This window comes from Elgaria multicarinata, chromosome 2 (genome assembly GCF_023053635.1).
Source record: "Elgaria multicarinata webbii isolate HBS135686 ecotype San Diego chromosome 2, rElgMul1.1.pri, whole genome shotgun sequence".
Classification (NCBI taxonomy): Eukaryota; Metazoa; Chordata; class Lepidosauria; order Squamata; family Anguidae; genus Elgaria; species Elgaria multicarinata.
In genome coordinates, this window is record NC_086172.1 from 4205655 (window position 1) to 4232788 (window position 27134).

General features: G+C 39.0%; 2 protein-coding genes across 9 annotated transcripts in view; one reads left to right on the forward strand and one right to left on the reverse strand.

Annotated features, from left to right (window-relative positions):
* RUNX2 (RUNX family transcription factor 2) overlaps positions 1 to 27134 on the reverse strand; it is a 346128-nt gene that overhangs the window by 299773 nt on the left and 19221 nt on the right. The gene's annotated exons all lie outside the window — the stretch shown is intronic.
* The window catches only part of SUPT3H (SPT3 homolog, SAGA and STAGA complex component), a 349923-nt gene that overhangs the window by 14444 nt on the left and 308345 nt on the right, over positions 1 to 27134 (forward strand). Inside the window, exon 2 of the mRNA XM_063115942.1 lies at positions 4768 to 4868. Coding sequence (XP_062972012.1) covers positions 4768 to 4868 — 101 coding nt within the window. The remainder of the gene's footprint in view (positions 1 to 4767; positions 4869 to 27134) is intronic.

The following is a 27134-nucleotide window of genomic DNA, read 5'->3' on the forward strand; positions in this document are numbered from 1 at the left end:
TGTTAAATAGTCATAGTGTTCATTTGTGGCATTTCCTGTTACCTGAAAAGTTTAGAGTGGGATTCTGTAATATGACAGCAATATTAAGACTTGTACGATGCTGACATTAGCCATGATAAAAATGTAGAGAACTAACGTTGACCTCTCCTGATGTTGAATAGTAGCAGTATACCTTGCCTCATTTTATTTAGTTTTATCTGTCAATAAGGAACTTGCTATGTTCTTATATGTCAGTAAGGATCTTGCTTGCTTTTCTTTTAATTTGAAGGACAAGGCATAGAAATGATTCAATAATGGTACTGGGTATTTAATCAAATCAGGTTCAATGGAAGCTAGGATTCCTCAGTGTTCTTATATGGTCTTTAAATTACTCATGCAAATATTTTAGTAAATTATATATTTTAAATGAATGCAAGCAGCCTGACTGAACAAAGCAGGGGTGAGTAACCTCCTTCCCTGCAAGTTATTTCTGGACTATAGAAGTCATGAAATTCGTAGAGGTATTTATAAATATCCATTCTGTTGGTGAAAGTTTTAAAAGTTTAAAATTTAGGAAATTGAGAGAACTGAAAACTGTGACACACGGGGAATATGGTGCTTATAATGTTAGTGACAGAGAAATTGTGCTGAATTGTATGGGAAGTTTCAGACAAAATTGGAAAGAGTTTTGAATTTCAAACTCCACAAATGGACCCAGCACAAATAGACCCAGATAGTACTGACATTCTCAAACCAAACACAATTGATATCTTTTGTCCCAAATGTTATTTTCTTCTGGATAATTTGTGCCTGTATGTTGTTGCTCAGTGCAATGACTGCAGCTTTTGGGTTCAGGAAATGTACAGAAGGTTCAGTATGGTATGTGAGGATGATTGGTGAAGAGACAAAAAATTGACAAATACATCATTCTCTTTTATCTTTAAAGAACAGTTAAAAGAGGGAACTGGTTTTTTTTTTTAAAAAAAAAATCATGCTGTTTAAACCCTGGAGAGATGAGGGAGTCTCATAAACCTTATGAAAAATGTTATAAAGCAAGTGAAGAAACAACTGATAGTCCTTTTTTCCATAAGTACAGCCTGATCCTTTGCAAATAGATATTGATGATGTCACTGGAGCTCAGAAGCTGAATTTGGACAAAGGCCAAATTGTGAACAGAAAGCAATATACCAAATAATATACCAATGTACCAAACGAGTTTGTCAGTGGATCTGCAGTAACTGGCAAAGGTTTCTTGAGTAATGCAGTTAGAGCTTTTGACTAACCTAAGTCTCAATGATTTCAGTGGTCTGCTTTTCATATGACTAAGTCTGGATCCAACCCAATTTGATAGGGTATCTGAACCAGACAGTCTTGAGGTAAAATTTCAATTAACAAGAGGCAAATATGTTGTGAGGACACAGTTTCCATGCATAACATCATTCATAAGTCACCATTCGTGCTAAGAACTTTCCTTTGACTGTATTATTGTGGGTATTAGAAAGATACTTTTCAAGGAATGCATGAGTTGTTTCACTTTATCTACAAAAATGAACACTACACCTATAGGCATTTGCACCTTTAAAAGCAACTTCTGACAGTGTGCATAGATGAGTATAATTGATTGTGCTGTTTATTTCAGCTTCATGTGCCAACTCTAGAAAGGCCACCAAAGAAGAGAGGGACTGTTATACTGGCTAGGAGTCATTGCAGAGAAAGTCAGGCCAAAAAACTAAAATTAGATGTGTGTGGTGTGTGGCGATTTTCCTATGGGTTTCCATAATGATATTGGAATAAACTGCAATTTTAAACATATTTGTTAAGTTTTATTAAATATACCTGAATTTTAAAAAAATAAAAGTAGAAATTCATTAGCAGGGTCTGTTGGCAGTGCTTTGACTAATATGATTTCATTAAGCCGAAGCCACATACTTAATGTGTGCTGACTTTTTTTGATTTGTGTACAGTAGTGCAGAGTGATCAAAATTTGTTTTCTGAATGAGTTCAACAAGACAGAAGTGACTAATATGTCTTTTGAACTGTTTGTAGCTAGTGGTCAAGAACTTGATGACCGGTTTAGAGGATCTTAAGTGATTCATAGTTTATTCATAGTTTACAAAAAGTATTGTTTTCAGTGCATATTATTTTGAGCAGAGTTTCCTTACATCTTTTGCTTTTAATATCTGTTTTTATTAATTGTACCACAAAGAGGTACTTGAAAACAACTATGCCTCACTCCTTGAAAGTTTTTAAAAATACATTTATATTAGTCATGTAATGATATTTCACCATGGAGAATCAATTATGTTTGGTAGTACACTGCATGGCTGACACTGTCTGATGTGTCATGTCTGTAATGAGAAAAAATATCTCAAATAGGCAAAGATTACCTAATAACCTAAAATATAGTTATACATTAATGTTGAAGAAAGAGTAACATTCTGGATAGTAAGACCTAGACTTCAGAAATAGATTTGAATTTTTCGGTAGAATTTCCAAGCTGGCCCAGCCCTACCACGAATTGTTCGTTTCTTCCCCATGACTTCCAGGAGGGCCTGCCACTGCCTCTCTACTGCCACAGCTGCAGCTGCCGCCTGTCAACTCGGCGTCCCTCACTTGCTTGGTCAGCCAGCTTTCTGGCTGACCTTGTGCGCCTGCCTGTTCTGCCTCTCTTGCCTTATGCTCCAGCCACATGGCTCTTGTAAGAGGTTGTCCCTGCCCCCCAGCAACAGAAATGGAGGCGCCGCAGAAGTTCCATAGAAGGGCGGCTTGCCAGTGCTTCCTGTGCCAACCACAAAGGCAGGCATGCACAAGCTGAGCAGTGCAAAGGGAGCCTTCATGGGAGGGCTGGCAGCGATTGCTGCAGCAGAGGAGAAAGGCAACAGGTGATGGAGTGGCCAGCCAAGTGAGTGAGTGAGTGCAGGTGGATGCGCGGCAGTGGCAGCACCACCTAGTTGAGGCGGCAGTAAACCTTGGGCCGGGCCTCTTTCCGAGGTATGTTTACGTGGCTTGTATGGAGCTGAAAACAAATAAATATTTGTGTCTAAGAATACTAATTAAAATTCTTGGTGTAGGAAACTGAAAAAACACGTGTAGCACAATGTTTCATTTCTAGTTCTGTGTTTGTACTGTGAATAGTTAAGGGTATTTTATTGTATGTGTTGCATATACATTTTGTAGGATGTTCCACTTTATGTGCATTAGCAACATTTTCATTATCATTAAAGTCTGTATCGGAAAATGTATAAGCCCCCCCCCCCTCTAGTGCAGCACAGCCACACACTCGGCTAATACTTTCTGTGTTATTTAGCATTTTAGTCAGATAGGAGCTAATGTAAAAACGGATCTATGCAGATAGAAGCAGGGTTTTCAATGTCTCTCACTCCATTCTATGGGGCAAAGGACAGTCAAATGTTTTCCAAGATACATGTTCCTATTAATGAATTGAGAACAGAGTTTTCCAACCTTTTTGGGTCATTGGGTTCACTTGGAATTTTGAGAAATTGTTAGATTGTTCATGGGTTGCTTTGCCAGGCAACAGAGGCGGCAAGCAAGAGTGATAAAAGAACAAAAAGCAGCTCTTCGTGCCAGTATAAAGCCACAAAAGCATTTGGCATGTAGTGAGGGAGCAGGCAAAGGGGGAGGGAAACAGTTCAGGGATTGAGAAAACAAATCATGGATGTTTTAAGGTCTTGCCAGTCAACACCCCTGCCCCACCCCCCAGGGTAAGGCAACAAACCATGGGTTAGAGTTATGTTCAAACCAGGTCACAGTCTAGTAAATCAGAATAGAATTGCAACCTCCATTTGCAATCCATACCCTTTATTATAAACTGCAGGAGATGGGTTCCAATAAACAACTCTGGACTCTCCTTTTTATTATAATTCAGCACAAAGAAGCCTTCTGTATATCTCAAAAGCTGGCTCCGTAGAGTTTGAATTTTGATTCATTCCTATTGTTATTCTTGCTTTAATTAGCAGACATAGTTACCTGTGCTTATTGTTTTGTGTGAGTTGTACACCTAAAAAAAGTTAAGTGCGCACCTTGAAATGAAATAATGATTACTATTAGTTAAATATTTATAATCCCATATATGACATAGGTTGACTTGCAACAAAGCAGATTCAAATATACTTGGGAAGAATAGTATTGCCAACAATGTAATGATAAGTTTCCTTTTCAAAACCCAAGGGAATTCAGTGATAATTTCACTCACCCCGGCCTTTCCAACATCATCAGTGATCATGGGGGGCATCTGTGAAGGCCTTAGCTCCCAATTGCCTGGCTTCATGGAATTTGAGCCAACGTGACACAGCCTTAACTAGAGTCTTAAAAGAGCTGTTGTTTTAATTGTTGAATAGATGTGCTTTCTCATAATATAGGCCTCTTTATTAAAGGACATACTTCTTCAAGGCTGTCTGATTTAATATTTTTTCTAGCATTAATTTCAAAATAAGTAGCAAAATATGACTTTTAATTTAATTCTATCAAACTAATTCATTACAAATAATTATAATTAATTCTGACAAATTACTGCTACTGTTACTAATTGGTCTTGCATACCTATTTTCTGTAATAAAGATTGAAGCTTTAATTGTCCATGAAAGAGAGAAAACAATAGTTTTTAGTCATGCTTAACAAGGCATTATGAACTTTAGAATGGAACAGTGCTAAGTTTGAGTTTTTAAAGTATGCACATGACCTTTGTGGGTTTTTATTTGCTGTTTTTTCACATGTTATTTGCTAATATATACCTGCAAACATTATGGTTTTTCTCCTCTGTTTACTCAGATGAGCAGTACTGGAGCCAGCCCAATGTCAAGTGTTCCATCAAACAGCGGAAGAGGGACTGGAAAATCAACAAACTTTACTCCTGAATTGCAAAATATGATGTAAGTCTAGTTTTGTTTACATATCTTATGGTATTCCTAATTTACATAACTAGGAAGCAGAGTCAATGGAGGACAGGGCAGTCAGTGAGGAACATTATATATTAATGATCTAATTTGGAAAAGCTTGGAAAGGAGTTTCAAGAGGGATAAAATAATTTAGCAGAGACTGCCCTTGTTGGACTTAAACATAAATGCAATTAGAATAAACATACTGATTTGTGCTACATACTTTTTAACTTTCTGTTTCTTATATATTCATGTGCTTAATGTGTTATTCTTAATGATATCTATGTTCTAAATTTACTTTTTTCTTTTTAAAAAGTGTCTCATAGTCGTTACGTCCTTGTCTTTATGCAAAATGATACATTACATTAAAATAAAGCTACTTGTGATAGAATTAACATGTGTAGACCATTTGGAATTGATTATTCTTGCTCTGGACAATTAGAAATAATTTTTACAAGAACAGTTGATTTATTTTTAATGACACAGGGATCCAATTCTACTTTGTGATGAGATTAGAATCCCCCCTTTTTTTGATCTTGGAATATGTACGTTTTCATAAAGCCATAGGCTTCATCCTTTAAAAATGCCATAATTTGGAAGATTCCATACTTAAAGCTTGATTAGTTGCCTTCTACAACGGGCCAGGCTACAAATCTTGATTTGGTGGAAGGCAACCTATTAATCAGAGAGATTGACCTGCCAGCACATGCCATTTTCTCTTTTATATAAGTCCAAGGTGCATCAGTCTGCAAAAAGTGGGGGAACTCAGACTAATGAGTTCTTTCGTCATGGATCATTATTTCTGATTTATCAAGTAGTTTAAAGAGAATTTTCAACCTAAGACTAAGATTATATCCCCCTCTCAGAATTGCAGAGGGAGAGCAGGATAGATACATTTTTGTATTGCATTTCTTCAGTATTGTAATGAATGTATCCCCTGTCTTTTTAGTATGGATTGTCCTGTGTCTGCATAAATTGCTGTTGTTTCAGTAAATAGTTTAATTATACCAGAAGTACTCCTATGGATAGAGTTTGGACCACTACTGTTAGTTAACTTCAAAATGGAGTGACATTTGAAGTTGGTACCTTTTATAATAAATATGACTGACTTTCGAATTTAGGACAGGAAGCCCAATATCAGGAAATTCCATCCCTATGTGCCTGTTATGCCCACTCCTCATTTTGGTATGTTGCTGTTACCCATTTTGGGCTTCCTTTGGGTACAAATGTTGGAATGAGTTGAAAATGCTGTGGTTGCCTTTTAGGGCTAGAAAGCAGATGATGATGAATTGGAACCAATGCCACTGTTACTAAGCTGTGAAAAAATAGTTCATGGCTGTCTCTCAGCATACAGGTCAAAAGATAGCGGTGGTGAACAGAGCTGCTGGTGGTTGATTGCCTCCTGATTGATTATTTCCATGTCTGTACAAGTGGTTCTCCGTATATTTAGTACTTTTGAAGAACATTTTTGTATTCCCATCATATCTTAATGTGATATACCCAGTTATGTATTTTTTCAGCCTTCATAGTTTATATATTGCCTGCCTCAGTAGGTAGAAATTACACTGATTTTGTATTAGAGGATTTCAAACTGCATCAACAACACTTCATAGTAGGGCTAAGCTCATAGTGAGGGTTCCATAAGTAAGCAGTTCAAAGCTATATTTTAACAATGACTGCCTGACTTGTATGTTAAGAACTATGATGTAAACACCTACTTCTCCATGTGTTCAGTAATATGCACATAAGTCATATGAGAAACTGAAGTAGGATTTGCAAAGTAGCAGTTGATACTGCCATTCTATGTAGCAGCAAAAGATGGCAATGCAAAAAAAAAAAAAAGTTCAGCAAAGTTTCCTTTATTAGGAAATCATACTATTGTCCTTCATTTGAAAAATTGTTTTTTTTATAAAATGTTTCCTTCCTCTTGGTCATTCTCAGACTTTTAAAAGATGTTTTCCAAAATCTAAATTATCTAAATTTAATAATCCATATTTTGTTATTTAGGCTGAGAGAAAGAGTAACAGAACGTTACTTGGGCTTGGAAATCCAAGGAACGGCATGAGTCTGGGGAGCTATGGAAGGCCAGGCTGAACCTTTGGGCAAGAAGCTGAGAAGCCTCTATTTTTATATAATTGTGGACTTTCCTGATTAAGCACTTTTGAAACTCCCCTCCCCGCCAGTATACACACAATTCCTGTCAGTGTAGAAGTTATTGTTGGCTATATAAGTGGAAGACCTAGACGTCTTCATACTGTTTTAGGCCTAGTGCAGTTCCTACTTTAAAAGCTAGCCAAACAAGTAGACTTTGATTCTGAGATACTTTTCATGAACTGTTCTGTTGACTTCATTGGGGCAAATGGAATTTTTCCAGTAGGTTTATTTTGCATGTTTTGTTGAAAAAAAAATATTCGCAGAAAAATAATTACATGACAGGAATAGACTGTGGACAGAAATGTTAAAATTGTTTCTTTTGGCTTCTGTTTTACAATAAGTCGCCACTTTAAAATAACTGTTCTTGGTTCCTTCAGGATATATATATATATATATATATATATATATATATATATATTAAATTTACATCCTAGTCCTAAAATACATTTATTTGAAATAAGGGATATTAATTTCAGTGAAACCTCTGCCCATCTTAGTGTCTTTAGGAAACAATATTGTTCCATAGAAATAATTTTTGATCTTGCTAACATATCCTTGCCATTAAGCTCATTTTAGACGTGTTGCTAGCCAGAGTTGCTACTTATGCCGCCCAGTAACTCAGTTTTGTACAGAAGGGCCAGATAGTGGCTGGATCTACACTACTGCTTTAAAGCACTTTATAACAGTTTTGACAACAGTATATGGAGTGTGTCCTGGGCCCCAACAGTTGTCAAAACTGTTATAAAGTGCTTTAAAGCACTTTAAAGCAGTAGTGAAGATCCTACCAATGAAACATTTTATAAGTTAATATTTTTTTAAAAAATCTTATCTGCATTGCCTGCAGTAACATCATTAATTTTTTATTAATGATGTTACTGCATTAATTACTTTTTTATTAATGATTTGGACGAGGAGGTGCAGGGACGCTTATCAAATTTGCAGATGACACAAAATTGGGTAGGATAGCTAATACCCTGGAAGACAGAAACAAACTTCAAAGTGATCTTGATAGGCTGGAGTGCTGGGCTGAAAACAACAGAATGAAATTTAATAGGGATAAATGCCAAGTGCTACATTTAGGAAATAGAAACCAAAGGCACAGTTACAAGATGGGGGATACTTGGCTCAGCAATACTACAAACGAGAAGGATCTTGGGATTGTTTTAGATCGCAAGCTGAATATGAGCCAACAGTGTGATATGGCTGCAAGAAAGGCAAATGCTATTTTGGGCTGCGTTAATAGAAGTATAGCTTCTAAATCGCGTGAGGTACTGGTTCCTCTCTATTCGGCCCTGGTTAGGCCTCATCTAGAGTATTGCGTCCAGTTCTGGGCTCCACAATTCAAGAAGGACGCAGACAAGCTGGAGCCTGTTCAGAGGAGGGCAACCATGATGATCACGGGGTCTGGAAACAAAGCCCTATGAAGAGAGACTGAAAGAACTGGGCATGTTTAGCCTGGAGAAGAGAAGATTGAGGGGAGACATGACAGCACTCTTCAATTATTTGAAAGGTTGTCACACAGAGGAGGGCCAGGATCTCTTCTCAATCCTCCCAGAGTGCAGGACACGGAATAACGGGCTCAAGTTAAAGGAAGCCAGAATCCAGCTGGACATCAGGAAAAACTTCCTGACTGTTAGAGCAGTACGACAATGGAATCAGTTACCTAGGGAGGTTGTGGGCTCTCCCACACTAGAGGCCTTCAAGAGGCAGCTGGACAACCATCTGTCAGGGATGCTTTAGGGTGGATTCCTGCATTGAGCAGGGGGTTGGACTTGATGGCCTTGTAGGCCCCTTCTAACTCTGTGATTCTATGATTCTATGATTTTAAAGCCATAATAAAGCCAACGTGAAAGCAGGAGATCTGTGAGTGGATCTCCTGCCTTTTTAAAAAAGCTTAATAGCAGCTGCTGCTAGTGGGGAATCAAGTTGGAACTGTATGAATGGAGCAGAGGATTTTTAACCCTTTCTATATGCTCATTCCCTTATAACGCATTCCCCGGTGGGCTATTTTTTGAGTGATGAAAACAAATCAAGAAAAACAGATTACTTCTGATTTCCCAAGTATTCTACAATATCGTGCAATAACTTTGACAAATTACTGATAGAATTGCACTATAGGAAATGGAAATTCATGCCATCTTTTATTTTACTAAGTTAACATTTTTCAGGTTTGGGTCTTGAGAGAGTTCCGTTTCAAATTACCATTCTATATTGAATCTTTAAATTAAATAAATGGCAAATACTTTGTGGATTCATCCTGCTGATTGCTATGGACACTTGTTATGGTAAATGTACCCACAGCATTAAATGCCCCAACGCAGCGCACATTGTACATGCTAATGCACCTATGGATGAGAGGGGTAGCTTGGTGCATGTATTCCTTTGCACATGTGGAGACATCCCTTTCATTGAAGGGAATAGGAAGTCTTTTAGGCAGGAAAGTTCCACCTTTACGTTGCAGCTCCTGCATCTGGCAAGAACAGTTGGATCAGGGCATGTGCCTGTTAGTCATGCCTTCAGTTAGACTGAAGTTGTTGAATTTTGAGAGAGAGAATGCAATTGTTAAGCTATCTACTGTTTATATGTGTCGGAAATCTAGCTGCAATATACTGCACTTGACAGCACTATAAAATATATACAGCACATCAAAATCAGTTAGAGATGGACATAATACAGACTAATATTTTCAATTTAATTTAGGATTATTATGTTTTAAAAGGTAGTTCTGTGCAGGTTGGAGATGATTAATACAGTTTTCCCCTTAAAATATTTACATATATTGACATCTCCACATTAAGAAACTCAATGCTTTGTCTAAAGGAGTAAAAGAGCTTCCAAAACAAGGGGTTTTGGGATTCACTAATCTCTACTGGGGGATTAAGCCAGAAGAGGTAATAACATCCGAAACAGAAGAAACATTATCAACTGCTAGAACAGTTTTAGATGCCAAAGAATGCACAAACAAGAGAGCAAACATTATACTAACACATCCAAGACATCACAAGAGTGGAAGGCAAAAAGTAAGCTAGATGACACCAAGTGTGAGCAACGGAGACTTACAGCAAATATTAGTTATGTCTTTCACAAATTGTTATATAATAAATATTTGCTTTATAGTAACACTGCTTTTTATCTTGCAGTTTTTTATTCTCCTTTTGTACTACCTATTATTTTAAAGAAAAAGTTAAATTCTTGTGATTGATGTTATGCTTTCAACATGCTGGTGAAATAAATAATTCAAGATACCTCTCTCTCTCTCTCTCTCTATAATGACACACACTATAACTGAGAGAAGAATAAAATTTAAACAATCATCCTTTTGCTAACTTTCCCTTGGGGCAGGGGTAAGGGGTGAATAGTTGCCCAGCTATTCTGGCCTGCACAGCTATTTTATCTGGCTTCCAGAACCCTATCAAATTTTAGTCAAATTGTTTTAAAAGCTTTGGCTAATTTTTTTACTTTTAAGAAATGGAAGCTGTGATATTCAGAGAAATTCCACATAATTTGTATCTTTTCAAAGTTTGCATGTAATACCCCAGTCATATGAAGGTGCATATATTCCATGCCTATTGTGAAGCCATTATTACTAGCTAGATTTCCCCCGAAAGGGGCTTGGTTGTGGTGCAAAATCTATTTTAGCTGTGATAAGTCAAATGTTGCAGGCCACTGGCAATCCGTCTTCTAGTCTGCATGTGACTTTTCATGCTTCAGCTTTATTGTGTTTCCTAAAATTTCTACCATTCAAGTCTGCATGCCATTCTTGGTTTGCCCATCATTAAAATCATATCTCACTCTAGAGAGTTAATTTTTGATAATGTTGGAAGGAAATAGCAGTAATGATCTTGCCCATGAGAATGCTGGTAGACCAAACTGTAATTTGAGGTTGTGCTGGATTTCTCCATTCCATTCAGTCCCTGTTTACATATTTGAACCCAGAAGCTTTGCTGAGACTGCATTGTGCAAAAATAACCAGTTTGTCTAGTTGAACTTAGTCTGAATTAGTAGTTTATGATTCTATATGCTTATGAAAGATACATGGTAAGGAAGAAGAATCATGAACCCACCCAATCAAAGCTACATCAAAACAGGTAAGGAACAATTTTGCATGTACATTCGTGCAAGTTCCCACTTATAGTGTATTGTATAATTCTCCTAGTAATACCCAACCAAGAAGGGCATGCTACAATAAAGATGTGTTTTTTTAGAAGGGAATTCCTTGCAAAATAGAAACTAACAATGCTACTATTTATTTTTATTTTTATTTATTTATTTAAGGATTTTTATGCCGCCATTCAGCCCAAAAAGGCTCTCATGGCGGCTTACAAAAGTATTTCTTGACAGTCCCTGCCCACAGGCTTACAATCTAAAAGACATGACACAAAAGGAAAGGGGATTGGGAGGGAGGAGGAGGAGGGGGAAAAGGAAAGCAAACTCAGGCACTACAATCTTAGTTGGAAAGTTCAGCAGTTACAGGTGACAGCAGGAGGGAGGGGGCTCTCAGCTGGAGCTGGACCCAGGCACGGTGGAGAGGTGCCTGGCTGCTGCTTCCTCCCTCTCTGGTGGCCTCTGCAGTTACAGTTGGTAGCAGGAGGGAGGGGGCTCTCAGCTGGAGCTGGACCCAGGCACGGTGGAGAGGTGCCTGGTTGCTGCTTCCTCCCTCACTGGTGGCCTCTGCAGTGTCAGTTGACAGCAGGAGGGAGGGGGCTCTGAGCTGGAGCTGGACCCAGGCACGGTGGAGAGGTGCCTGGCTGCTGCTTCCTCCCTCACTGGTGGCCTCTGCAGTGTCAGTTGGTAGCAGGAGGGAGGGGGCTCTCAGCTGGAGCTGGACCCAGGCCCGGTGGAGAGGTGCCTGGCTGCTGCTTCCTCCCTTACTGGTGGCCTCTGCAGTGTCAGTTGGTAGCAGGAGGGAGGGGGCTCTCAGCTGGAGCTGGACCCAGGCCCGGTGGAGAGGTGCCTGGCTGCTGCTTCCTCCCTCACTGGTGGCCTCTGCAGTGTCAGTTGGTAGCAGGAGGGAGGGGGCTCTCAGCTGGAGCTGGACCCAGGCCCGGTGGAGAGGTGCCTGGCTGCTGCTTCCTCCCTCACTGGTGGCCTCTGCAGTGTCAGTTGGTAGCAGGAGGGAGGGGGCTCTCAGCTGGAGCTGGACCCAGGCCCGGTGGAGAGGTGCCTGGCTGCTGCTTCCTCCCTCACTGGTGGCCTCTGCAGAGACAGTTGACAGCAGGAGGGAGGGGGCTCTCAGCTGGAGCTGGACCCAGGCACGGTGGAGAGGTGCCTGGCTGCTGCTTCCTCCCTCACTGGTGGCCTCTGCAGAGACAGTTGGTAGCAGGAGGGAGGGGGCTCTCAGCTGGAGCTGGACCCAGGCCCGGTGGAGAGGTGCCTGGCTGCTGCTTCCTCCCTCACTGGTGGCCTCTTTAGCAGTTACATCATGTATTTCAATTATTTATCACACTTCATGTACATTAAGAACATGAGCCATGCTGGATCAGATCAAAGGCCTATCTACTCCAGCATTCTGTTTGCATGGTTAAAACCAGATGCCTGTGGGAAGCCCACAAGTAGTGCTTGAGTGCAATGGCATCTTCCGCTTTTGTTCCTCAACAACAGGTGTACTTAGGCTCACTACCTCTGACACCGGAAGTAGCGTATAGCCATAATTTCTAGTAGGCATTGATGGCCTTATATCCCATGAATTTATCTAAGCCTCCTTTAAAGCCTTCCAGCTTGGTGGCCATCACTACCTCTTGTGGTACCAAACTGTGTGATGAAGTACCTGGTTTTTTCCAGCTTCATGGGATGATCCTGGGTTCTAGTATTATAGGAGATGGAGATAAACTGTTTCTATCCACTTTTTCACACCATGCATTTTTTAATTCTAGTTTCTTTTTATTCATTTTTAAAATTTTGTATGTATAGAAAAAAGAACTACAAAGGGAATTGATTCCTTATGGTAATGTAAAGAATCAGTAAGGATGTATATCATCTTCAAATTTATTATTCCACAAATTTACAAAAATTGACCACCTTCTTATAAATTGATTTTCATACAGTTGCTTTTCATGAGTATATGTATAGTGGTATCCCAAATCTTGTGTGGGATGGCTTGTTGGAGGGGGAAACAACCCTCAAATAACCAATGGTCTGTTGTTGAGTTATTTGAAGTTTGTTTCACCCTTCAACAAGCCATGCTGCCTGGGTTTGGACGGTACAACAAGCCAGACCCAGCCAGGTAATTAGACAAATGGAAACCTGCATGCAGCACAGTGATCATGTGAACTAGGCCATTGTGTAGTCCTGGTGTTGCTCACAGATGGTTTAAAAACAAGTGTGGGAAAGGCTGAACCACATATTGGATATCCCTTGTCTAAGTATAGTTCTATAGTAACATTAATATGCTGACAAAGAGTAAATAGTCATATGCAAGATGCTGATCAGTGCAAGAACTCAGCAGCTAAAAACTGTTGAGGATTCCAGTAGGAACACTGTTTAGGGAGGATGAGCAAGAGTCTTTCCATCCTTCTCTCTGTGATTATTTGTCAGGATCTTTTATTTCTCTGGTGGCTGGTGAACTTGTTGATTGCACATGCTGATTAACTCTTAAGACACACACATCCCTGTACTTTAAAAGGAGTGGGGGAAGAGATTCACCTGCACTGATGTTGTATAGTTGTTATGTCATATAAAAGAATAATGTGCTGAGTTCTTCCTCCATCTACTTTTTCCATCGAAGTTATGAAGGTCATCCACAAGGGAGAGGATTTTCTTGGTGGTGACATCACAGTTATGAAATGCCCTTTCCAAAGAGCTTTTCTGGTGCCAGCATTACTATCATTTATGTACCAGGCAGAACCTTTTCATTGAGCCAGGCATTTTATGGATTTAATCAATTTATTTTTATACCGCCCAATAGCCAAAGCTCTCAGGGGGGTTCAAAAGAATTAAATCAAGCAAAGTTTAGACTGTTTCAAAGTTTTATATGTTCTTTTCTTGTTTTTGTATTTTGTTTATACTCTGTGGCCCTGAAATCTGCTATGGTGAACGGCAATATAAATATATTTCTATGTAACATTGACCGTACCCACGGTCATCTGGAGAATTCTCTCCCCAATTTGAAATTGCATACCTATCTCCAACATAATCATTTATGACAGGGTGGGAAGACTTTAGGCTTGTGGGATCTACTTGTTTTTTTATCGGAACACCAAGGTCCACCTGGAATAGCAGTACACAGCTCCTCTTAGCACATGCTCAGTCCAGGAATTTGTTTTCCGTACGTACCCAAACTGGAGATCACACAATCGTTTCACATGCAAATCTAGTTCTGTTTTCCTTCAGACCCTTTTTATTTGAAACAGGAAAAAAGTTTTTTGTTGTGGCTGTTGGGAATTGGATTTTTTTTTTAAATCTACAACAAAAGAACATAAAAAGAGCCATGTTGGATCAGCCCAACAGTCCATCTTGTCCAGCACTCTGTTCAGACCCACAAGCAGGATATGGTGCAACCCACTTACCCCGGTGACTAGTGTGTACAGGCTTACTATCTCTGATATTAGAGGTTGCATTTAGCCATTAGAACTAGTAGCCATTGATAGCCTTCATCTCCAGGAATTTATCCAACCCCTTTTTATAGCCATTAAATTAGTAGCCATCACCATATCTTATGGTAGCAAATTCTATAGTTTAACTATGCACAGTGTGTAGAAGTACTTCCTTTTATCTGTCCTGAATCTCCCACCAATCAGCTTCATGGAATGACCCTGGGTTCTAGTATTATGGGAGAGGGAAGACAATGTCTCCCTATCCATTGTCCACAGCATGCATATTTTTTTTCACTTCTATCATGTCTTTCCTTACCCTCCTTTTTTCCAGGCTAAACAATCTCAGCTGTTGTAACATTCCCTTATAGGGAAGATACTCCAGTCCCTTGATCATTTTAGTTGGCCTTTTCTGCACTTTTTCCAGCTGTATCTTTTTTCAGGTGTGATGATGAAAACTAAGTGTGGTTTCACCATAGATTTGTATAAAGGCAGTATGATACTGGCAGTTTTATTCTCAATTCCTTTTAAAATAATGGCTAACATGGAGTTTGCCTACTTTACAGCAGCTGCACACTGGGTTGGCATTTTCAGCTAGCTGGCCACCACTACCCCAAGATCCCTTTCTTGGTCACTCTGAGATCTACCAGTAGATCCCAATCTTCTTTCTGCTTTCTCCTGATCTAAAAGAAGGTGTGTGTCTACTGTAAGGAGGGTTGTTAGATTTGCAGTGTTGATCTGTAGAAAGGCTTACATTGCTTTCAGCTCTTAAAGTAACATTATTGTGCTAGAACTCAGCAGGCTATGTCTGACCCTGGAGATCCAGATTGATTACAGCTATGATAATGACTGAAGAGTGTGGTCTCTTCAGTTGCCTACTTACATCACTGGTTTTATCTGCCTTTGTTTCAGGAATGTCTGATGTGACAGTAGAGGAAGTTCTGTTTTATTACTTTCTTGCTGTGGAACATTTATTTAGTGAAAAAAGGAGAGGAACATGACATACTGTGATTCGGTATTATGAAGTTTTGCATATTTATACTACAGTGAAAATTAGAGCAAAGGTCTTGGTTTCTGTATACAGCCTGTTAATCAGATCAGTTGTCTGGAAGACTGACCCGAAGAGAAGCTGGCAGCAAAGAGAGAGTAGATAATATGGACATGGGAGAAAGCAGGAAGAATGAAAGAGAGAAGTAGATATTTATTTATTTATTTATTTATTACATTTCTATACTGCCCAATAGCCGAAGCTCTCTGGGCGGTTCACAAAAATTTCTCTTAGGGCAGTTCTCAGTCAAAGCTACATCTGAAGTCTTGTAATGGTAAGGGAAGCAAGATACAAAACTGAACATTAGGGGAAGTGGTAAAAATTCCAAAAGTAATCCTTGATAGCCGTAGAGTAGAGACCTGCACATTATTTACTTCCTATGTTACATATCTTGATTGAAAATGAGCGGTGGCACTTGCCCAGCTATCAAGGATTCTTGAGCTACCAGTAACACTTGGGAGAGTATGGAGATAAGTCAAGGACTTGTGATGCACTAAACTAGCCTTCCCCAGCCTACTGCCTCTCCAGATGTTATGGACCACAACTCCCTGCATTCTTAGCCATTGCCCATGTTGGCTAGGGCTGATGGGAGCTTCAAAGCTTTTCACGGTCTAGCTCCTTCCTATCTCTCCTCTCTCATCTCACACTATTGCCCCGCTCGTGCTCTTCGCTCCTCTGATGCCATGTTTCTCGCCTGCCCAAGGGCCTCTACTTCCCTTGCTCAGCTCCGTCCATTTTCTTCTGCTGCCCCTTACGCCTGGAACGCTCTTCCAGAACATTTGAGAACTACAAGTTCAATCGCAGCTTTTAAAGCTCAACTAAAAACTTTTCTTTTTCCTAAAGCTTTTAAAACTTGATGTTGTGCAGACTTTATACTGTTAGTTTTACCCTACCCTGTGCCTGCTTACCCTACCCTGTGCCTGTTTGCATTCTCTTCCCCTCCTTATTGTTTTACTATGATTTTATTAGATTGTAAGCCTATGCGGCAGAGTCTTGCTATTTACTGTTTTACTCTGTACAGCACCATGTACATTGATGGTGCTATATAAATAAATAATAATAATAATAATAATAATAATAATAATAATAATAGTACAAAACACCTGAAGAGCATCAAATTGCTGTACCCTATAGAGAGGTTGTTCTTTGTAACTCTTCATTTGGCAGATTAGCCTAGTATTATAACTGCACTTAATAAATCCTCCCCTGAAAATAGTAGAGAATTGGATTTTTTCTTTTTGATAAAGAAGCTTTTTATTTGTGTTACAAACATTACTTGATGTTTAGCCTTCTTACTCTTTCTATGTCTCAGGACATGTAACCACATGTTAAAAAGATTATTTAGTCACATTAGTAGTGTTTTGGGATAAAACATCACCCCTCCTAGCAGTGGTTTAGAGTGTTGGACACCAGGCTCAGATCTCAGTCACACATGAAACTCATTGGCCGAGTCACTGTTTCTCAGCTTAACCTTCCTCACAAGATTGATGTGAAGATTGATGCGTAGGGAGTTGGAAGAACTATGTACATTATATTGAACTCAATGGAAGAAGGGCAGGATATAAAAGTAATACATACTTTGCAAGCACAGAATGCTGAATATAAAACTTGTTTTCACTCATGATGTGGCAGTAACATTTTTCTTCTTGGCCTTTTTAAAAGAGGAAGCAGAGATCAAGTCATGGCATTAAATAGTATATGTTTATCTACTGTTTCTCTATATTAGTGCAGACTGTTTTTGTTCCAAATACTATTTTTATAGCCTGAAAAATTTGCATAGTCATCATTTTCAATTATTCAGCCACCCCTACCCACTTTTAGACCGAGTGGAGTGGAGTCACTGTCTTTCTAGCTCTAAAAATAGGTCTCAGTAAGAGTAAATAGTGCTGACCCATAACTTTTAAGGGTCGTCTCTGGAAGGGGACCGTAAAATAATTATTCTGTTGCTGAACCATTCTTGCATTGTGAACAGATGTTCCATTGTCTTCCTCTGATTATGATTCAGAATCATTGGTAAATATACTCTGAAGTGCTCTATGAAAGAAAGCTAGAGTACTAAATCTTCTTGTAACTTAATTAGTTATGAATCAATCTGTATTTGTTATGTTGTGTTGAATATACAGACAGAAGTGTGTTCAATTATGCATCTTTGCACTTATGAGTAACAAGCTGGCTTTGGTTTCAGAATACAATGTTCTTCTTAGGTTTTAAATAGCTCAGTGCACAAGTTAATGATTATACTAAATGCCAAAATTGTATAGTCCTCCTTGTGTATAGTCCTTCTTGTGTCTTATCTGAAATATTTCATCATAGCTCCATGAGGCAGATCATTTACCGTTCCCGTTTTGCATATGGGAATTGAAACTGAGGCATAGCGATTTGACAAAGTCCTCTATTGAGTATGTAGCCAGGCCAAAGCAAGCACACTCATGCACTGGGTTACACACATTCATATAAAGTATGACAGTTTTGGTGACTGTTACAATACATATGGGTATGAGTAGAAGGCAATACTCTTCTATTGGGAACAAGTTGCCTGTGTTGAGACATATCTCATGGCATTGGATTGGTTTCAGAGCCTAAATCAGTGCTGGTGCTTGCCTTTGAAAGCCCTTCACAACTTGGAACCTTGGTTTAGTAAAGGAACATCTGCTTCCACATCCTTCTATCAATTCGCTGTGTTCATTCACATCAATCTATCCATTCGCCCTTGCCAAATTGAGACAATATGATTTTACAAAATGGTAAATGATCTGCATTTGAGTAGAAGCTGTGCATGTAGGACGTGGGAGATGGCCCATAGCAAGAAGATGTTAAGATGAAGTATCCACAAAACTATGTCCAGATCCCCACATTTGTAAATAATAATAATAATAATAATAATAATAATAATAATAATAATAATGGCTCAATAACTGGTCTACTATATATTTCTATATAAATTTCTATATATAGCTGACTCTCAGTTCCCATTTCTGTACTATGGAGGCTAGAAACTTTTTTTCTATGACTCATATTAGAATTAATTATGTGGGGTTTCTGGAAACATTTTATTTTGAAAATTTTCTGGAAAAAAATCCGGTGCAGATAAGGCAATTTGTATAGAGTAGTTTGCATTAGAGCATTTTCAGTTTTAATTATAATGTTTCCTGATGCCCTCGAGACTGATCAAATTTAACATACTTATTTGACTTTTTGTCCTACTACACTCTTAATGTGATTTAAATGTTAAGTTATCTAATCATTTTCATTGGAATACAGTAGCATATACTTCCCTTACATAGTTTAAATTTATGGTATTGAAAACAGTTGACACATTAATAAGTTTTAGCAACCCAAAGAACTGTACACAGTATACTGACAACCACTCAACTATTTCAGCAGAGTTTAATTCTCTTTGACTGTGGCGTACCTTCAGCTTCACTGCCACTATATATTAGTTATATTTCACATTGAAACATATATGTATTTCAATCATATATATGTATTCTCCCACATACTGGCTAGGGATAATCATCTGAAAACTATTAATTACAAGTTTGAAACTGCCATACTTGTCTAATTTTGAATTTTGAATTCATTGTTACTAATGAACTTACAAAATGGGGTGGGTGGGGGGAATCACAGAAAAATAGAGCACTGGGAAATTCCCTGTGGAATATTTTCTGCCCCACATCACTAGATTCTCCCCAACTAAATAGTTCATGTCTACTGAGTTTTGCAAAAAACATTTGTGGAATGGGATGGGCCATGAAGAGGGTAAACTACATTGAGTGGAAGATGGCGAGATTGTACATCTAACTTGCAGCAAAACAGGTTAAGAAAGAAATATGAACAACAATTCTGAACTAAAAATAAAGCTGAGCATTGGAATAGGTCGGCCAGGAAAACTGGGGAATCAATGAAGATTTTAAAAGGAGACAGCATTACTGGCAAAGTTGTTCACTGTCCTAGTAGTTCCTATTGAAGTTCTCTGAGTTTGCATCCAAACTGACAGGACAAAACAAAGATACTAATTTTTTTTGAGTAGAAGTAAAAAATGCCAGTAATTATAGAAAAATAGAGCAGCTGAAAACTAAAGTCTAAAAGCATAAAAGTAAAGGTGAGGAGGTAAGAATGAAAGTTAGCAACCCCCAGTTAAGCACAGCAGTAGCAGATTGTTCTTTAAGCATGGGATTTCATCTCTTTAGCTGGCAACGCAAACACATGTTTGGGTTTTTGTAAATAGTTGGTATTGGTTATATGGTTCTAAGTACAAATGCAGAGAAATGTTCAAAATGAAAACTGTCCATCGGGGAAAAAATGTAAGCGCAATGTGAAGCTATGAGAGATCTAAAAGTATTAACACTTAATGTGAAGAGGCCGGGAACACCTGTTAAGAGATGGAGAGTCTCAAGTTATATTGCTAGGGTCAGACCTGAGTTAACTCTCCAAGAAACATATCAAAAGGAGAGAGAAAGATTCCTCCCCCATTTATGGTTCGTTAACAATACTCTGCTCCTGGCTATTATCCTTGCTATTTTTTTTTTAACTTTCAGAGTGTCGCAGAACTCAGAAATCCAAAGAGAACAAATTTGTTCATTAAATGGAAAAATGGGAACAAAACACTCATAATTTTAATAAATTATGCTCTAAATTTGGGAGAATTAACATTTTTTATGGAAGTTTTTTAAACTATAACTACAGTCAAAGAAGGGGAGGTGATTATGGGCGTGATTTCAACAAAACCTGTTATGAGAATTAGATAGAAAATGAACTAGGTCTCTTAAAAACACTTAACAGGGAAACACAAGGAACCTAGAAGAGCTGAACTTGGCAGATTTCTGGAGAAAATTTAACCCAGATCAGAGAGATTTCATCTTTTTCTCTCCATATTGCAACACCTAGTCATGTATAGATTACATATTGGTGTCTAAAATGGTGCTGGTATTAACATTTAAAGCCCTAAACGGTTTGGGGCCAGGTTATCTGAAGGAACGCCTCCTCCCATATGTACCTACCCGGACATGAAGATCATCTACAGGGGGCCTTCTCCATGAGCCCCTGCCAAAGGAAGTGAGGCAGGTGGCTACTAGGAGGAGGGCTTTCTCCGCTGTGGCACCCCGGTTGTGGAACGAGCTCCCCAGAGAGGTCCGCTTGGCGCCTACACTGTACTGCTTTCGTCGCCAGCTGAAGACCTTTTTATTCACTCAGTATTTTAACACTTAATTTTAACTTAAATTTAAATTTTACTGTTTTAACTCTGTATTTTAATCCTATATCAACTTTGCTGTGTGGTTTTATCCTGGTTGCGCTTTTTATACTGTATTTCGTAATTGTGTTTTAAACTGTTGGATGTTTTACTGTGGTTTTAATTTTTGTGAACTGCCCAGAGAGCTTCGGCTATTGGGCGGTATAAAAATGTAATAAATAAATAAATAAATAAATAAAAGCTTAAGTCATGAAAAACTCAGAAATAGATTCAGAAATATGGGGAGTGAGTGTAGCAGATAACGCTCCTGCCTTTACAATGTTCAATATATATGGTCAACAACCCACTTTTCTCATATTGCAATTCAACCCTCTTTTATTAATCCACCTAGAAATCTCGGGCAGAAAAAAACATGGCTGAAATGGTTAACTATTTTAAAACTAATATTCCTGAAGGAACATCACAGCGTGTTCAGAGGAGGGCAACCAGGATGATCAGGGGTCTGGAAACAAAGCCCTATGAAGAGAGACTGAAAGAACTGGGCATGTTTAGCCTGGAGAAGAGAAGATTAAGGGGAGACTTGATAGCACTCTTCAAATACTTAAAAGGTTGTCACAAAGAGGAGGGCCAGGATCTCTTCTCGATCCTCCCAGAGTGCAGGACACGGAATAACGGGCTCAAGTTAAAGGAAGCCAGATTCCGGCTGGACATCAGGAAAAACTTCCTGACTGTTAGAGCAGTGCGACAATGGAATCAGTTACCTAGGGAGGTTGTGGGCTCTCCCACACTAGAGGCCTTCAAGAGGCAGCTGGACAAGCATCTGTCAGGGATGCTTTACGGTGGATTCCTGCGTTGAGCAGGGGGTTGGACTCGATGGCCTTGTAGGCCCCTTCCAACTCTGCTATTCTATGATTCTATGAATCTATACCATGGGATGCAATGAAGGCGGTAATTAGGGAGAAGATTATTGGAAAGTTGACAACTTCTAAAAAAATTGAATAAGGGAAAACAGATATTACAAGAGATAAAGAATTTAGAAAATAAGCACAAAGGAACAGGTGTTGTTGTTAAAACATAAATTCCAATTAGAAATAAGGGAGAAGCTTGAAGTGTTAGAAATGCACAAAACCACAGCAACACTACAAATTTGGTGACAATTTTAAATTTTGGTTTCTACTTTAAAGAAGAAAATAAATTGAAATAGAATAATGTTAGTACAAAATGATCAGGGAGAATTATACAAAGAAAACAGTAAATGTTTTGCTAAATTTTAGTAATAGCTATATACATTAAAGAACCCACCTGAAGCTAATGTAGAGCTTCCTAGATAAAATAGGAATTTAACAGATATCAGAGAACCATAGTAGTGAGCTGAACCATAATATTACAGTAGAAGAAATTCAAAGATCAATCACTAAACTCACGAACAAGGCTCTGGTGCCCTATGGCTTCACTGAAGAATGTTATAAAAATACAAGGAGCAATTGACACCATATTTACTTAAACTTTTTAATAGTATTCTAGCTGGGGAGGCAATTTCTAATACATGGAAAGAATCTAGACTCATAATAGTGCTGAAGCCAAGAAAGGATCCAAAGCTGACACACAGTCAATAGCACTGCTAACTCAAGACTTAAAATTATTTACAACTATCCAGGCAGCAAGACTTAATTCCTTCATATACAAGTGCAGGCCATAATTTGTGGCTTTATGCCACAAAGACAATTAGTTGCGCTTATTAGACAGGTGCTAAATGCTGTCCATGGAGTAAGAACTCCAAGAGATCCTTAGTGATACTAAGATTAGATATATGCAAGTCCTTTGACTGCTTGAATTGGTCTTTTCTATCTAAATTGGTTGGCCGTATGGATTTAGGAGAGAAGTTCACAGGAGTTGCCTCAGAGCTTTATCAAACCTCTAAAGCAATAGTGAGAATAAATGGCTATGGTGCAGAATCAATCTATTTAGAGTGACAAGACAAGGCTGCCCACTCTCCCCACTGTTTTTTTTTGCTGTGTCACTAAGACCCTTGTTGAAAGCGCTGAATGAAAATCCCAGTATAAGAGGCATTGATACTGAAGGGACGAAACACCTTATTTGCATGTTTGCAAATGATATTTTTCACAGATCCATTAGGTTCCATCCCAGAGATTCAAACAGAAATTGCAGAATATGGGGCAGTAGCTGGGCTAAAAATTGAAGAGGCTGCATTTGGATGTCACGATAGCTCATGGTGAGTTAATAAACTACTCACAGTAGCTTATTTTTTAAAATAACCCACAAATCCCTGCCACATGAGTGTGCTCATAATCAGCTATGTGCATCACCCGAGTCATCCCCCCACCTACTGGCCTGCTGCAATCCTCCCTTGACAAAAGCAGTGAAAATCCCAGGTGCACCAAAAAGGTGGTGATACCTATAACACCGTGGCGATTTGCAGGGTCGGATCCAAACCTGATACCCCACCTCCTCTACTTAGAAGGCACCCGATACATCATCAAAACCCTGCGCCCTAACTCTCAAAGAAGCAAAAAATCCCAGATGCACCAAGAAGGACTGGATGCCTATAACATCTTGGGGGAGAACATCCAGATCGGGACAGAAAAAAGGGAGAAACAGGTTCTCCAGATGCAAAAAAACCTTAATTTCAAAGCCTGACGCGTTTCGGTCTGTGTTCTTTCAAAGGCCTTCCTCAGGGGGCTGTAATATTAAAAAGGAGTTGTCTGTGCAATTCAAAGAAAGAGGGCATCCCGTTGCTGTAATCACACAAGGCCTCAGAAAGGCACAGGCGAAGCCACGGGTGGAGCTTTTAGCTAAAAAGAACACAACAGTCTCAGACCAAATCAACTGCAGTCTAACGTATGACTACATAACAAACCATCTGCAAAGAAGCATAAGGAGACACTGGCACATTGTCCAACGTATTCCAGGTTGTCAGGAAGGACCAGGAATGTAAGAAGTCTACTTATCAGAAGTGATTACAAAGAACATGACAGCAGTTCATTCTGTGATTTTACCCGGTACTTCCATGCCCAAGGGTCACCATCCCTTTGGACACTGCTGCTACTGTAAATACACCCTCAAAGTCACAGAATTCAAAAATCCCTCCGACCAGCAGAGATATTTCCTGAAACATTTTACCACCTGCAGCAGTACTTTTGTCATTTATGCCATCCAGTGTAAATGCTCAAAGATTTATATAGGCAAAACAATTAGACCTCTGAAAAGACTCATAGGAGAGCACCTCCGCAATTTAAAGAACAACAGACCAGTTGCTCCATTAGGAGGCCACTTTCAGAACAACGTCACTCCTATGCAGACTTAAAGTTTTGGCACTGGATAAGCTTAGCACACATGATGACAAACTGCTACTAAGAAAGGAAATAGAATGGATTCTGAGGTTAAAAAACTGAATCCCAGTGGCTTGAATGAAGAACTTGAATTTCTGCCACTCCCGTGACTTAGCAATTACTTGCAGATACTCCTACACAATAGCAGCAGTGTTGTATTATGAGACCTTGCACTTATCACTACTACATGGAAGCACCTGGCAAAGTCCCCCAAAAATGAACTAGTATATAAGGAGGGCTTTTTGAATGTTATTCCTCTTAGCTGCCATTGATTAGCATAGGAGACAATCACCTTGCTAGGAGTGTTTCTGCAGACATGTCTTATCAAGTAAGAATCTGTATATTATACTTTTGTTAAAAATGACTTTAATATGATTTGTATAAGCTTTTATTATTATGAAATGTGTACAGGCCTTAGAGCCTTCATGCAGTATCAGTATTTTTTAAAAACTTACATATAGGCATAGGCCTTTGTGCCTAATTATATGTTATGTGTTGTCCCACAAATGTAATTTAATGCATTTTTAATATTACAGCCCCCTGAGGAAGGCTGTTGAAATAACACAGGCCTAAAGGTGTCAGGCTTTGAAATAAAGATTTTTTTATAGCCCAAGAACCTGATTCTCCCTTTTTTTCTGTCCAGGATCAGGACGAAACTTCATAGCCAGACTCCTCTAGTAAAGAAGCACTTGATGCACCATCAAAACCCTGCACCGCAACTTTCAAAACAGTGAAAATCCCAAGTGCTCTAAAAGGGGGACGGACACCTATAACACTTTGGGGTTATAGTGAATTTGTGCAAAAGCAAATTCATGCAAATTCACTTTTGCACAAATTTGCTATAGCTCTGTTGTGCTATGATGTTTGATTTATTTATTTATTATTTATTGCATTTTTATACCGCCCAATAGCTGAAGCTCTCTGGGTGGTTTGATTCCAGTCCTGCAGATCCCCAAGGTGTTATGGTCATTGTCCCCTCTTTGGTGCTCCTGGGATTTTCACTAGCTTGAGAGTTAGGGCGCAGGGGTTTGATGATGGATCTGGTGACTCCTCTGTAGAGGAGGCTGACTATGAGGTTTGGTCCCGATTCTGCAAATCTCCAAGGTGTTATAGTTGTTCCCGCCTTTGCACAATTCCTCCCATTGATATTGCTGGTTGCTTTAACTTGTTTCCTTTAGGTAAATTGCTCATTCCCCCCACCCCCATTTATACTGCTGGCTTAGTTGCTTTAACATGTTCCCAAGCGCTAAGCCAGTAAAGAACGGTGTGGCAGCGGCCTTGACCATTCTTGCTGCACAGATTCGTAGGCGGTCAAAATAAGCCACAATGACCGCCAGACAACACAATAACCCTCAATGGTTTAAATAACCCACTCTGTGGACCATGAGGTGACAATGCTGTGGAATAGTAAAGCCACCGCTGTGCTTGTGATAGCAAGTACAGAAGTTGATAAAACTGGAGCATCCTATTATGGAGAGCAGACACTGCATTACATCGCAACAAATGGGGAAAGTGCTGTCGTGCAACTGCCGATCAGAATGCTATCAGAATGGGTTATTTTGGCCAAATAAGTCATCATGGATTAAAAAACTCCTACCAGACAACACGATAACCCATGATTGTTTAATTAACCTATCGTCACTTAATTAACCCAACGTGAGTTATCTTGATGTCTGAACCCGGTCATATTATTGTTAACATACCTAAAAATTATGAAGTGTTTCAACTATGTCAAATCATATTTTTGATACACGGAGGAAAAATACAAACCTTGGGGCCAAATGGAATTGGCAATACCCTTGGATGTATCATGGGGGAGTATTCATTTTATCCGAAATGTATTAAATAAGATTATGAGGAATGTAATTTTAAAAGTTGGAAAAAATGGGGGAAATGGTCAGTCCCATACATGTCCCCCTTATTGCCCTCAGCAGACCTCACCCCTTATTCTTCAGTAAAGATAGAAGTATGCAATTCAAGAAATAGGAGGAAAAGGGTCTGTACAAGATGCAAGGTTTCTTTATAAATAGGAAAGCAATTTTGGAAGCTCAACTTAGAGAATAATTACATCCTCTAACTGTAGATTGGCTACAACTGAGACAAGGGGTATTTTTTATCACTAACACATCAGTTAGGGAGCAAGCCACTCGAAAATATACTCCAGTGGAGGAGCTTATGAACAGGACAACCATGAAGTCTAAAAAGGACGTTTCTGAAATATATTACATTCTTATGCAACATGAAACAAGCTCTTTAGAGGGCTTCAGTGTGGTCTGGGAGAAAGATATGGGAGAACCCCTAAATGAGAATAAATGTGTAGATATCTGGAAGTTGAAACCACAGCATTCCATCTCTGCACACACATGAGACTCTTCCCTTAAACTAATTCACTGCTAGTATGTCACTCCACTGAAGCTGTCATACATTTCACATATCCACTCACCCCTTTGTTGAAGGGCATGTAATGTTAAGGGTACATGGTAGACATGTCAAAAGGCAAAGCTATACTGGGAGACCATTTTCGGAGAAATATCATTTATCACAAACAAACTAGTGTATTTAGATCCAGAAATCGTGCTACTTGGTATATTTGATGGTCCCAGGGCTGGACTGTTGCATAAAAACTTGCTAATCTTTCTCTTTGTGACAGTAAGACTACTGTTTGCAAAAAGGTGAAAAGATAGTGCTTCAATCCATGTGGACATTTGGTATCAAAAGGTGTGGTACCTAGTATTAGCTGAAAAACTGACACAACAAACTAGACTGCTAAAAACAAAACACCTGTGTTTCTCATAAACAACAATAGCAATGGAAAAAGACCACCGGCATTATTTGCAGATTTATGGGTTCCTGAATTATATGGAGTAATGAAGAGAAATAGTACAGAGCTGAAATGAACAGAAAGGGCACTTAAATTAGACACCTTGTAGTAGAAGCATGTAATGAAATGAATGATAATAAGTCCTTGTTATTTGTTGTAATGTTTGG